General features: G+C 36.1%; 1 protein-coding gene, 1 long non-coding RNA gene and 1 pseudogene across 3 annotated transcripts; 2 read left to right on the top strand and 1 right to left on the bottom strand.

Annotated features, from left to right (window-relative positions):
- The first annotated feature begins 1182 nt into the window (after nt 1–1182).
- On the top strand, nt 1183–3190 carry LOC111299543 (cytokinin riboside 5'-monophosphate phosphoribohydrolase LOG5-like). Of its 2 annotated transcripts, none has more exons than XM_022894895.2 (7): nt 1183–1609; nt 1712–1809; nt 1972–2002; nt 2113–2212; nt 2310–2359; nt 2465–2608; nt 2753–3190. In XM_022894895.2, the coding sequence occupies exons 1-7, from the start codon at nt 1490–1492 to the stop codon at nt 2849–2851; spliced, it is 642 nt and encodes a 213-aa protein (XP_022750630.1). In that variant the 5' UTR covers nt 1183–1489; the 3' UTR covers nt 2852–3190. The 2 variants fall into 2 exon arrangements, with proteins under 2 accessions (XP_022750630.1, XP_022750550.1); XM_022894815.2 differs by having other exon boundaries at nt 2289–2359.
- A 2145-nt stretch (nt 3191–5335) lies between these two features.
- On the top strand, nt 5336–7644 carry LOC149519516 (uncharacterized). Its single transcript, XR_016337776.1, has 2 exons — nt 5336–5735; nt 5933–7644. It is a non-coding gene; the product is annotated as an uncharacterized LOC149519516 (long non-coding RNA).
- A 1857-nt stretch (nt 7645–9501) lies between these two features.
- On the bottom strand, nt 9502–12031 carry LOC111299361 (lysine-specific histone demethylase 1 homolog 1 pseudogene; annotated as a pseudogene).
- Between the last annotated feature and the right edge of the window lie 27 nt (nt 12032–12058).

Here is a 12058-nt window from a genome sequence, read left to right as displayed (position 1 = left end):
CGGATAACCAAGCGTATCTTATCTTTTGCACGTGTGGCAATAATGTTTCGTTCTCGTAGGCTACCAGTTGACGCTTGAAAGAGAGGCCTCTCTAGCATTAAAAAAAGCCTAAGGTCAATTTTGGAGATAACAAATGGGCCTCCGATTTGTCAGCTTCCGGCTTCCCTCCCACCTGGCGGCCACCCACGTCAATCTCACGGCGGGACCCTTTGCCTATATATTACTACCCGTCGGCTCGCACAACCAAGCCTTAATTGGCGTCTCAATTTATTTGGTAAAAATAAATATTGTTTTTATTTTTTAACTTTAGTTATTCGTTGTTCATGGAGTACTCAAAACTTATTTTCGCATTCCTTGTCGGAATAAGATAACAAAAGATATATAGTCCGTACACAATGACTAAATAAAAGACATAGTCAATTTGGTGTCATGTGTTTTTGTTCATAGGCATGGCTTTAATATACGCTTAAGACAAAAATAATGGCAATACTTATTAGACTGGGCAATGTCCTTTTTCTGGTCAAATAATGGCCAATTATGCACAAATGTCGTAGTGTTCCAAGCATTTGATTTTTGGTGCCATGCTGTGCTGGGAAAAGGGAACTCGTACCACTGCTGGGAGGCGAGAGCTGTAACTGCCCACCCTGCATCTCTTTTTGCTTCTATTGCACTGTAATCTTGCCTGCATAAGCTATGTTGACTTCAATTACTTTAATTAATGAATAATTTCATGCTTAAATTTGCTTTTTTCTTTTCTTTCCGTGTGTTCTTTTCCTATGCTTATATGTCATTTATCATGGAATACTTTAATTAATTAACTTTTGTATTTATTATCCAAATTAAAGAAAATTTGCATCATTGTTTTGCAAATTTATTAGAGATGTTACCATTACGGACAAATTGTTAACCTGCTAATTACATGTTATAACTAATGTTGTCAAAAGATAAAATCATTTGTTATTACTTATAGTATTAAGTTTGAAATTGTTAAATTTTGGGATGATTTAAAATGAAAGCATTGTTCTTTTTTATTGAGAGAGAGAAAAAAAAAAGGATCAGCGAACTGATTATAAATGCAAACACCGTCTTTAAAAACTCATCATGGTGTAAATTTGGGTCTCGTTTGGTGCTGCATGAAAACTGAAAAGCAAAATGTTGTGCAACGTGAATGAAACCAGTGGATGAGAGCATCAGTAGCGGGGAAGACAAACAAATCCTGTCGGCGAATTTAGTAAAGCAAAATTTTCGGGGCTTTGAGCCCACGTGGCAGCACAGGATTCCACGCGTAATAAATCATCAGTACTACAATTTGGGGGATCTTATAAATGGTGTAGTTCTATGTTCCTCTTTTGGTATAGGGTCCTCCTTTTCTTTGCCTGAGGAATCTTTGAAAATACCCTTTACCATTTAGCCTTTAGGTTTAGGTTAAATCACTGAAAAAGAAAGAGCACTAAAAAAAATACACACCAAAAGGAGAGAAAAGAGAGATATGGAGGAGACTAAAGCAGTGAATTCCAGCAGGTTCAAAAGGGTTTGTGTCTTCTGTGGAAGCAGCTCCGGCAAGCGAAACTGCTATGGTGATGCTGCCCTTGAGCTGGGCAAAGAACTGGTATTCTCTTCTCCAATGCTTCTGCTTTCATTCTGTTTAGCTTGCTAACAACTTTTAACTATTAACTAAGCTCCTTCCTTGGGTTTAATTTCTCGGCTCAAGGTCTCCAGGAGGTTGGATCTTGTTTATGGAGGAGGAAGCGTCGGGTTAATGGGTTTGGTTTCTCAGGAGGTCCATCGAGGTGGAGGACATGTTTTAGGGTAAGACTACGAATACATATATTCCACGTATATATATATATATATATATATATATTCCTGTTTGGAAAATGATTTTCTTCTCTATTTACTGAATTCCTTTCTTGTTAATTATATATATACTAGTATATATTCTGTTTGTTGACTTCTTTCTTTTATCAACAGGATTATCCCCAAAACTCTGATGAGCAAAGAGGTCTCTACTATCTTTCCTTTTTGGTTTTCTTGTTAATCTAAAGTCCCTTTAAGTATACGTCACTGAACCATGATGTGTACACAATATATGGTTTTGTTTTCATTAAACAGATAACTGGAGAAACAGTAGGAGAGGTCAAACCCGTTGCGGACATGCACCAAAGGAAAGCTGAGATGGCCCGCCACTCTGACTGTTTTATCGCCTTACCAGGTCTCTCTCTTAAAATCAACAATCTACTTAATTATTATGCTGTGCCTAGGTTTATTGTTTGGTTTCAATTAATCAGGTGGATATGGAACCCTTGAAGAGTTATTAGAAGTTATAACATGGGCCCAACTTGGAATCCACGACAAGCCTGTAAAGCCATTTCATGTCTCATCATGATGAACCTATTGACTTGAAACTGGTTTCTAATAGCATTCCAACTTTTATCTCTTTGTTTTTTTTTTTGGGTTTCAACAGGTTGGCTTGATTAATGTGGATGGCTACTATAATTATCTGCTCACCTTCTTAGACAAAGCCGTGGATGATGGCTTCATTAAGCCATCCCAACGTAATATCATTGTATCCGCTCCAACTGCAAGAGAACTTGTCCAAAAACTTGAGGTGGGTTTTCAAAGTTTCATAGTAAGCATATATCAAAAGTGATCAATTATTCAACTCTTGGGGTCCATTTTAGTTGTAAGTATTAGTATTTATTTATTGTATACATCTGCTCCGAAAACTTAGGATAGTGTTTTGTTTGAACAGGAATACGTGCCAATGCATGATGGAGTTGTTGCTAAGGCAAGGTGGGAGGCTGAACAATTGGATTTCAATTCATCTTTGCAGACTGAAATTGTTCGTTAATTAGAGAAAGAGGACAATGGCCTCTCTTTCAATTTTTTTTTTGGCTTTTTTATATTTTTTCCGATCAGCATATGCAATTAAGCATGCAACTTGCTAGGGTTTCTCCTTTCAAATTTTGTATGTACTGTATTACTCTAGATCTAGGATAGAAAGGAGAAAAATCTATGGGATGAGAAAGAAATTAAGCAAAAATGTTAGGTGGCTGTTACCTCCTTGTGTTAGATGAAAATAGCAAGTGGCAAGTCGTTTTTTTTTTTTTTTGGTCATGTGCTTACTCTGTAAAAGTTGCAATGAAACGAACACGAAGGACAAAAAAAAAAAAAACAGCTTTTTATTCTCTTTTCCATGCCTGCTTTTTTTTTTTTTTTTGCTAACCCAAAGTAGGATTATTTATTAAGCAACCATAGAGCTTACAAAGATCAAGATCAGCAGTTAGGTCAGTAATGACAAAATATACAAAATCCACAAGCAAAAACCGAAAAGGGTAAATCATCTGAAAAAGAAACAAGACCTTAATCAGCCACCCTTGAAACAAACAAAATCAAAGAAGTGAAGCGAAAGGACACCGAAACACACCTTCAGAGCACTAACAATAACACTTGATAGAACATTTCTTTCTTCAAAACTTCAAATTTCAGAGCTTACCATGCCTGCTGTTTCTGCTCTACTGCTGTAGACACCCCTTTCTGACACTCTTCCTTGCAGTCTTTTGAGCTATTGTAGTTTGTAGGTAATGATTCAATTATGGAGTATACTCAATCTTTTTTTAATTTCATGTGCAGTCCTTAAAAAAAAAATGGACCCAAAACAAATTTTCTGCTCATCGCAGTGAATACTGAACGGTAACAGGGAAAGAGGAAGTTAATTGTTTAATTGGAATCTAATTCGATTTTCTTTTTAAATATTATATAATATTTTAAAATTTTAAATTTTGATTTGAATTTCAATTGAATCTTCGTTCTATTAAAATTGAATTAAATTAAATTTATTTTGTATGATTTATTTTAATTTATTAATATTTAAAATATTATATAATATTTTAAAATTTCAATCGATTTAAATTTAAATTAAATTTTTATTTAATTTAAATTGAATTAAATTAAATTTTATTAGTTTCATTCGATTTGATTTGTTAATTTTTAAATTTAAAATTTTATATATTATTTTAATATAAAATCTTAATATATTTAAATAAATTTTGATATAAAATTATTATTTTTATTTTATTAAAGTTTAAAAATATATAAATTAAATATATATATAATTTAATTTAATTTTTTTATTTTTTATTTAAATATAATTTAAATCTAATATATATAATATTTAAATCTAATCTGAATTAAAAAATATATATAATCAAATTAAATTAAATTCTACAATTTTAAATAAATTTCAAAATTTCTTAATTTTTGTTGGCAACTACTTCAGTCTACCAGGAATGGTCGATAAAAGCTTCGCAAAGCCATAAATCTTATGTATTTTCTTAGATAAAAGCAGGAATTGTATTTTCTAATTTTCCGCGTCTAAGTAAGGTGACTTTAATTTGATGGGAAAGGAAAACTGACAGGGAATGATGAGTGGCCTGACAATAGCTTCATTAATCATGGCGGCTTAACATAATGCGAAAGGACACGTTGAGTACGAGAATTAATTTCCAATTTTCAATTTCCTCTTGCACTATTTCTTTAGGAATTTCTGTGGCCTTTAATTGAGCATGCTATTTTGAATTTTCTCTTGCCTTTGTTTTGATTTTGAAAAGTTTAACCAAAAGAAACTAGTAGAACAGTATGTAGTAAGAGCCGGGGCGCCGGGGCAAGCACTTTGGGCATTTGAGACAAAGATATGTGGTATTGAGTCCTCCATACGTGATGGCATCATTTGGTGTTGGGTACCATTTCACGCGTTCCTTATCCCAACTCTGGCTTATCTAACTCAGCAATCAACCTCGCCAGTCCCTTCTTGTACGCGTAAACTTTTCCATGTCAGATATTTTGAACTGTCTCTATCATCATCATGCGGCCCGTTTCGTTTTTATTTATCCATTCCCTCTCGCTCTTAGTCACTGAACTAATTTGACATTTAAAAACCCCCCGTAAGGTAGCACTAAAATGTTTACTATTATGATCAGTTGCCTGCATGATTGGGCGAGACCATATCATGGATCACATATAATGTAGCTTTGGATTATTTGTTTTTTATAAATGTTTGCACCCAAATGATTACATTCATGTTATACATTTTTTTTATATATTGTTTTCTTTAAAATATAAAAAAAAAATCATCAACACTTATTGCTAAAGTTTGATAAATTTAAATTCTGATATTTTTAAATATAAAAAATATTGATGAATATAAACGTCAATGTAATTATCTTATTCTAATGTTGATTAATAAATACTATGGCAATTTTACCACCAAAACACCCCCCCTTAGTAGCGTAGAGGTCCACAAGTATGGTTAGAATGAGAAATTATTAATTAGGTAGGCCTTTTATACATATCATTCAATGGTCCGTCCATTAGTATTAGGCCATGTCAGCTATATTGTCCATTTCATATCTAACTAAGCCACATATGAGAGAAATTATTAGACGGTGTTAAACTTAACCAAAAAAAAAAAAATCAGAGTTAGAGTGAACAAGAGGAGGAAGATGTTTATTATCCAATCAATCAGAAAGGAAATCAATTCTATTGTTGTGCCGTTGAAGTCTTTTTCTCTCGTCTCTTTCTCAATTTTAAACATATAGATGCGACCTCCATAGATCTTTCTCTCTTTAGTTGCAAGATGTTTTTTTGAATGGATTCTGGGTTTTGTGAATGCGTTTGGGAAGAACTCCTTTATTCCATGAGGTCTGAGTTTAATAGTTGTCTAGTTGCACGACCAGGTATCTGTACTTTCGCTCATTGAATTGCAATTCAGTCTTGGTTTACGTTTATTTTTGTGTTTCTTTTTTATTAACCTCTAGTTAAGGTTTATCAATTAAACAATGCTCATTTTTTTCCCTTACATAATCGAATCTGAAGTGAACAAATACGTTAATATTGTATAATATTATTGGACACACAGATATTTTGTTTTCAGGGGATGTCTTATCGGATACATTTGAGGATCCAGCTAATCATGGAGATTCCATTAACTCCATATTTAATGGGCTCACGAATTTCTTCCCACCTCATACGTGGAACTCATCAACATTTATTAGACTGGACCTCGCGCCTCCAGTGCCTGCATTAAGGAACTCCAGATACAAAATGTCGTTATAAGAAAATACGTCCCCATCAGACAGAAAAGCGTTACTTCTTCTCCACACCCCACTTCCCCCAAACTGAAAATAACCGAACTCAATTTTTTCCATTAACATTGACCTTTGCATTGCAGGGTTGGATGTGGCCTGACCTGGCATGGTAGGGACTTTTGGACTTGGGAGAATTCCGCAAAGTATTTTCTATCGATTAATGAGCCGATGGTCCTTCTGGAAGTCACTGTCAATTGGGCCCAGTTGAGTTGCAATTACTTGTTTTGGGGCTTGTTTGGGCCCCTATAAAATTAAAGACGGTCGCGGTGAGCTAAGCCATGTTCGTCTAAACGCCTAAATTCGCAGTTATTTACCACATTCGTAAGTCGTAACCGACTTTGAATAATAGGCCAACGAAAGGAAAAGCAAGGCTGGCATCCAATTCCACTGTTCCAGGTCATTCTCATGCATTGATGAAATGCTTCAAGCTCTTCTGATAATCGTTGCTCATGTTGTCACTTTTCAATAGAACCACGGGATTTCCGTTTGTTAGGTTATTCGTCATTGTTTAGAACTTTTTCAGTGTTGGACCAATGGGCCACGGATCATATTCAAGCCCAAGAATCAATTAAACTCAAATGCCAATTATTTCTCACGGCCACGACCCCGACCCCGACCCCGTTTTTACTTTTTCTTTTTCCTGAAAATTTGGGATGGGAGGAAGGCTGGTGTTTGGGTAGGTCTAAAAAACAAGAATAGCGACACTTTTTTATTTTCGAATTGATGAATAAGTTTTTTTTAAATATCCATACTTTTAAGACAGCCACGTAAGAGTCATTTTGAAAGCTAAAACTGGTACCGGATATGCGTGTAACATCTCTCAATAGAATTGTAGAGTTCCACAGGGTTGAAGTCCTTTTTTTTAAAAAAAACTTTTAGTAGCAAATCTCTTTATTTCATTTTTTTTTTTAAATCTCCTTTTTGTTCGCCATCTTCGTTCTTCTTATTTTAGCTTGTTATGATTAGGATTTTGTTTTTTTATCTGCACTGTTTAACTGTTTAAAGTTCTCATATATTGGAAAAAACTTCAAAATCTACATTTTGATTTGATTATGACGTCAAACGATTACTGCGATTTGAATGGTGTCATGATTTGACTCTTCAACTAATTGCGTGTTCGAAGCTCCTTCTTCATCATTTTATTTCTGTACAAAATTTCACCACTTCTCGATTTTATTTTTGCTACACTCATATCTTTCAACGGTGAAGATCGTGAAGGTAGCATCAAACTTGGAAGCTTGAAAGTTGGAACCAATATGACTTGACGAATTACTTTGTCAACTGGGTAAGTGAGCTTAGTTTGAGAGCCTTAAACCCGGTTTTATTACTCTTCTTTTTTAAAATTTTAATTAGTGAAAAATTTTCTCTTTGAACTTCTACAATCTGATCCAGAGTTCCTTCGTTATACTTAAAATTAATCTCTCTCACAACGGGTCTATATGGGTAAGATCTGAAGTGAATTTGGTGAGTTTAGTGTTAGGCTTCGTTAGTCAATTAATTGACTTTTGTTTTTAGACATGGGTTAATCTCCTGTCAGCTCCTTTTTTGTAAAAAAAAGCCCCAAGATACTTCAAAGAAAGAGCTTTAATTTTTCAAATAAAATCCTCATAAAAAATTGATAATTTTTTTATTTTAGATAATCATTTTAAATTTTAATTAATTTAAAATTAAATTGAATCGAATTTCATAAAATGATAAATTTTTTAAAATTTATTTTTTTTATTTACAAAATTTAAAATCGATATCTTATTTTAAAATAATCAAATTTTTTATTACCTAAATCAATAAATATCGATAATAATTTAAAATATCTTTATGCCTCAATTGTCCAATTTGATTTATCTAAGTTTTTAGATCCAAAATCAAGCTCTATGAGAGCGATGCAGAAATACCGCTACTCGTTTTATATAAATATTTATATATATATTTATTTATTTATTTAAAGATTAGAGTTGGTAGCTCATTGATCTCTCTTATCTTGAAGTCGAGACTTCAGTCTTCACTTAAAAAACGTAAAAGAAATGTGAATTATAATAGCTCTTTGGAGAATTGCTGAAAACAACCCAAGTTGATCTTATTATATATATAGAGGAGAAAGAGATGACCATTAATCTCTATCCTTCCAAGCGTGCATTCGCTGTGAGTTCCCAGACAGCTCTAGAACTCCCTCGATTGTATAGAATTTATAAATTCCTGACAGAATATAAAATTGACGTACACAAATAAACTGCTCCATGGCTGAAAGATTAGATTTATTCATTCTGAATTTGGATCCAATGAATCGTGTGAAATACATAGAACTCCATGCTATAATGAAGTATCCTCATGCTTTAATATTCATGAACCTTTATGCACTCAAGTGATTGACCAAAATAATGTAGGTTGCTTAAGGAATTGCCTGTTGCTTGATTGGCGTTGGCCTGTCTGTGGGACAAATTTTTCAACTGCACACTTAGAAATATAAAATAAATATTTGCCCGAGTGAATTGTAACCATGTCTTCCGGATAGATTAAACCAGAACAGATATTTGTTCTTCTTATGCTTCGTGTTCGAATTGATCATGTGGCTAACATATAATACAACTCTCTGGTTGTTAATTCTCTAGCTGTAATTATGCAAATAGAATCTTGACGGCGGCCGTTGCGTCATCTGAATAAATCATGTCGTACCATCCATTTACAATTCATATTAATCTTTCCAAGCCAATACTCGTTGAATTGTTTTAAGCATCAACTATTCTTGCGTTTCACCTAAGTGACACTTGCTAATAATAACTCTTTGCATTCTCAATTGGTCAGCTATCTAGTTATTGCAGCCAGTCCCCGCTTCTGCCATGACAATAATCTGACTAATTACTTTTGCGTGGTTGATTTCAGTAGGTTAGGGATGAAATATAAGCACTCTTCCACGTTATTAAATGTCTTAACTTGAATGATCCCCCCACGTGCAGGAGGCAGAAAATTCCACTCTAGGAAAGAGGACAATGAGTCAGAATGAATGCTTAACAATCATCTGCTAGTTCAGATTCAGGGGTCTAAGGGATATCCCAGGAACGTAAAAGACATCACAGTTTCCTCCTACAATACTGGAAACAAGCGAGAATATTAAAAAAGAAATTCAATAAACAATAACTGCACAGTGATGTGAAATCGGGATAAGGGACAACTAGAAATCCAGCATTTCCTCAAAAGGAATTTAACAACAAATTACAAGTATAAGGTAACTAAATGAATCGCGTTCTAGACCAAAATTCACTAATCCGGGCCCCTTTGAATGTGCGAATAATTGGGGTTAGTTATTAGTTATTACCAATTCAAACGATTTCAATCAATCCAGTGTTAAAAAGGAAAGAAATTCAAACGTGAGACATGCCCACGAGTCAACAGCATCTTCCTATTGCTTGAAATGCTGGTGAGGTAAACATCCCGGCATTAGCCTTAGTCATCAAACATTTAGGTTGAATTTAGCTGCTTTGATCCGTTAGATAAACAGACTCCCCAATATTTGATAATGCTTTCCTCCCAACAAACTTCACCCCAAAGTTGCGATGTAACAAATTCATCCTGTTCCCATTCCATTCAGTTCACTTAACTGAAAGGTCTGCTTCCTTGTTATCAAGCCATAAAGACATAAGTAACTCGAGTCTGATTTATCACGCTGGAATTTGACCCTTATTAATGCATGAGATCCAAGATCTTTTGAATCGGGATCAAACAAAGCTGAGAAGCCCCAAAATGCCAGGTCAGGGTTCTCAAATAATTTATTCAAACTATCACTTTCCTCAGTATCATTATTAACTTTGCCAGTCAGAGCCAATGACCTCCACTTGGCCACTCTTAAGTATGTTAGCGGCCTCTCTCATTCCACTTAAAAAAGCTCCATGCATTGTGGCAGGATACTGCTTATTAGTTGCCTCACCTGCGGAGAAAACTCTGCCATCTCCAACACTCTCAGCAAGAATATCGTAATCATCCTCTGATGAACCAATAGCAACATAAGAGTAGGATCAATATGTGAAGCAATCTTTCCCCCACCGGGTACAAACAGCCTGAACAGCATCTGGACCAACAATCCCTTCTGGATGAAAAATGCCCCGCAATATGTTTAACACCCCTTTTTCACAGACTCAACAGGAGACATCATTTCAAACTTAATTGCTGCATCTCCAGCAACAAGATCAACAAGAAGTGCTCCTCCTGACACAGAAGAATAGCTATAAAACAAAAAGAACTCCCCTCTCATACTGGAGTCTTCTGTCAGGGGGCCAAAAGTATCAATCTCTCCACCCCAAAAATTGTATTGAAACAAATAGCAACCTTACTTAGCAACCCATATCCTAGTCTCTGAATAGCTTCCTTCTTTCTTTGGGGAAGCTCCGGAACAAATTCTATAGATCCCTTCTTGAGAACACCTAATGGAACAGTGCAAAGAGCCACATCCCCACGAAACTCCCGTCCACCAGCATAAACCCTAACCCCATCAATGCCATACCTGATACTCAGCACAATCCTCCCATAAAAAATGGGAAGGTCCTCAGCAAGTGCTCGAACAAACCTCTCATTTCCACCAGGTATAAAACAATGATCACCAACCATCTCATAGGGATCATCTTGATCCCAATATGCCATTGACAAAGCCATCAAGGAAGCATTAGCATATTCTAAATTCGCAAGACGTCAATTCAACAGCATCCTCTCCTGTGAATCCTCAGCTACCTTGTAAACATTCCTAAAAGCTAAGCTGCGGTCCCTAATGGAGCGTCAACTGATTTAACTTCCTCAATCATAGCATGCCCAAGCTTACAAACCCTATCCAATAACTTATTAAAAGAAACCTCTATTCTAGAATCAATATCAACATCTACTGCCCTTCCATCTGGCAAATACGAAGGGCAAATATCTCTCACCTTATGAAGAGGTAATCCCATTTGCCTTGCAAGAACCCCAAGTGGATTCCCATTTATTCCGGTGAGAACGCTCCCACCAAGATCCGCTGCAGCCACCACCCCATCACCATTCATCTTCCTCGTCTTCACAGGCCCGTCCTACCTTCCAAGACGACAACTTTAAACCCCATGGAAACTAATTGCCTCGCCGCAACCAAACCCGCGAGACCAGCACCCACAATCACCGCATTGGCTCTTTCCACACCATCAAATGAATTCATTTTCGCTTCTTTAACAGCCGGGGCTAAACCAAAATTAATGTAACCGTGTTCAAGAAGAAAATTGTATGCTGCGTCCACTAGATTTTTGTGCTTCGCTCGGATTGATTCGAGGGCATGATCACGCGTCAATCAGACAGAAACATTGGATCTCCAGCGAGCGAGAATGTGGTTTCTTACAACGACACAGTTAGCTTGCTCTTGGCCTCCAATTCTGGACACTGCATTGGCTTCGATTTCCTCTTCAGTAAGAGAATCAACAGGGAAACCCACTGAGATTGTGATTAAAGCTTCAGTGTCCATTTCTTTAGCGAGGCCTGATATTCTAGGGCGACGGTTCTTCGTGAAGGATGGGTTGGCGTTCAGTTCAGTTCAGTTAAGAAACGCTTTCTGCGACGGCGTCTACGAACAGGTGGGCCAGGTTCGCTGGGGTTTGCAAAAGTGTTTCGGGGTTGTTCGTCGGGGACGGGGTCAGAGCATTCATCTTGGGAATCCGAAATAGGGGGGGTTGAGTGTCGTATTGGGGTTTTCTTGATCTTTCGAGTTGGTGTTTTCCGGGGAGGAGTTGTCGTCGGAAACGACATCGTTAGGGTTCTCGGAGGTGTCCTGGGGTGGCTCGATTTTTGGGTTCCAAGATAGTTTTCACGAGAGTATGGTTTTGAGCATTCGGTGGTAAACTGTGAATTGAACAAAAATAAATAATAAATGATGTACAGTTGTTGCCTTGAGCCCCTGACTGCCGCCAGGA

Source organism: Durio zibethinus, chromosome 3, assembly GCF_047325235.1.
Source record: "Durio zibethinus cultivar Kanyao isolate XHJ-2024 chromosome 3, ASM4732523v1, whole genome shotgun sequence".
NCBI classification, from domain to species: domain Eukaryota; kingdom Viridiplantae; phylum Streptophyta; class Magnoliopsida; order Malvales; family Malvaceae; genus Durio; species Durio zibethinus.
Note: the sequence above shows the minus strand (reverse complement) of the source record. Positions and strands in the feature narration are given on the sequence as shown.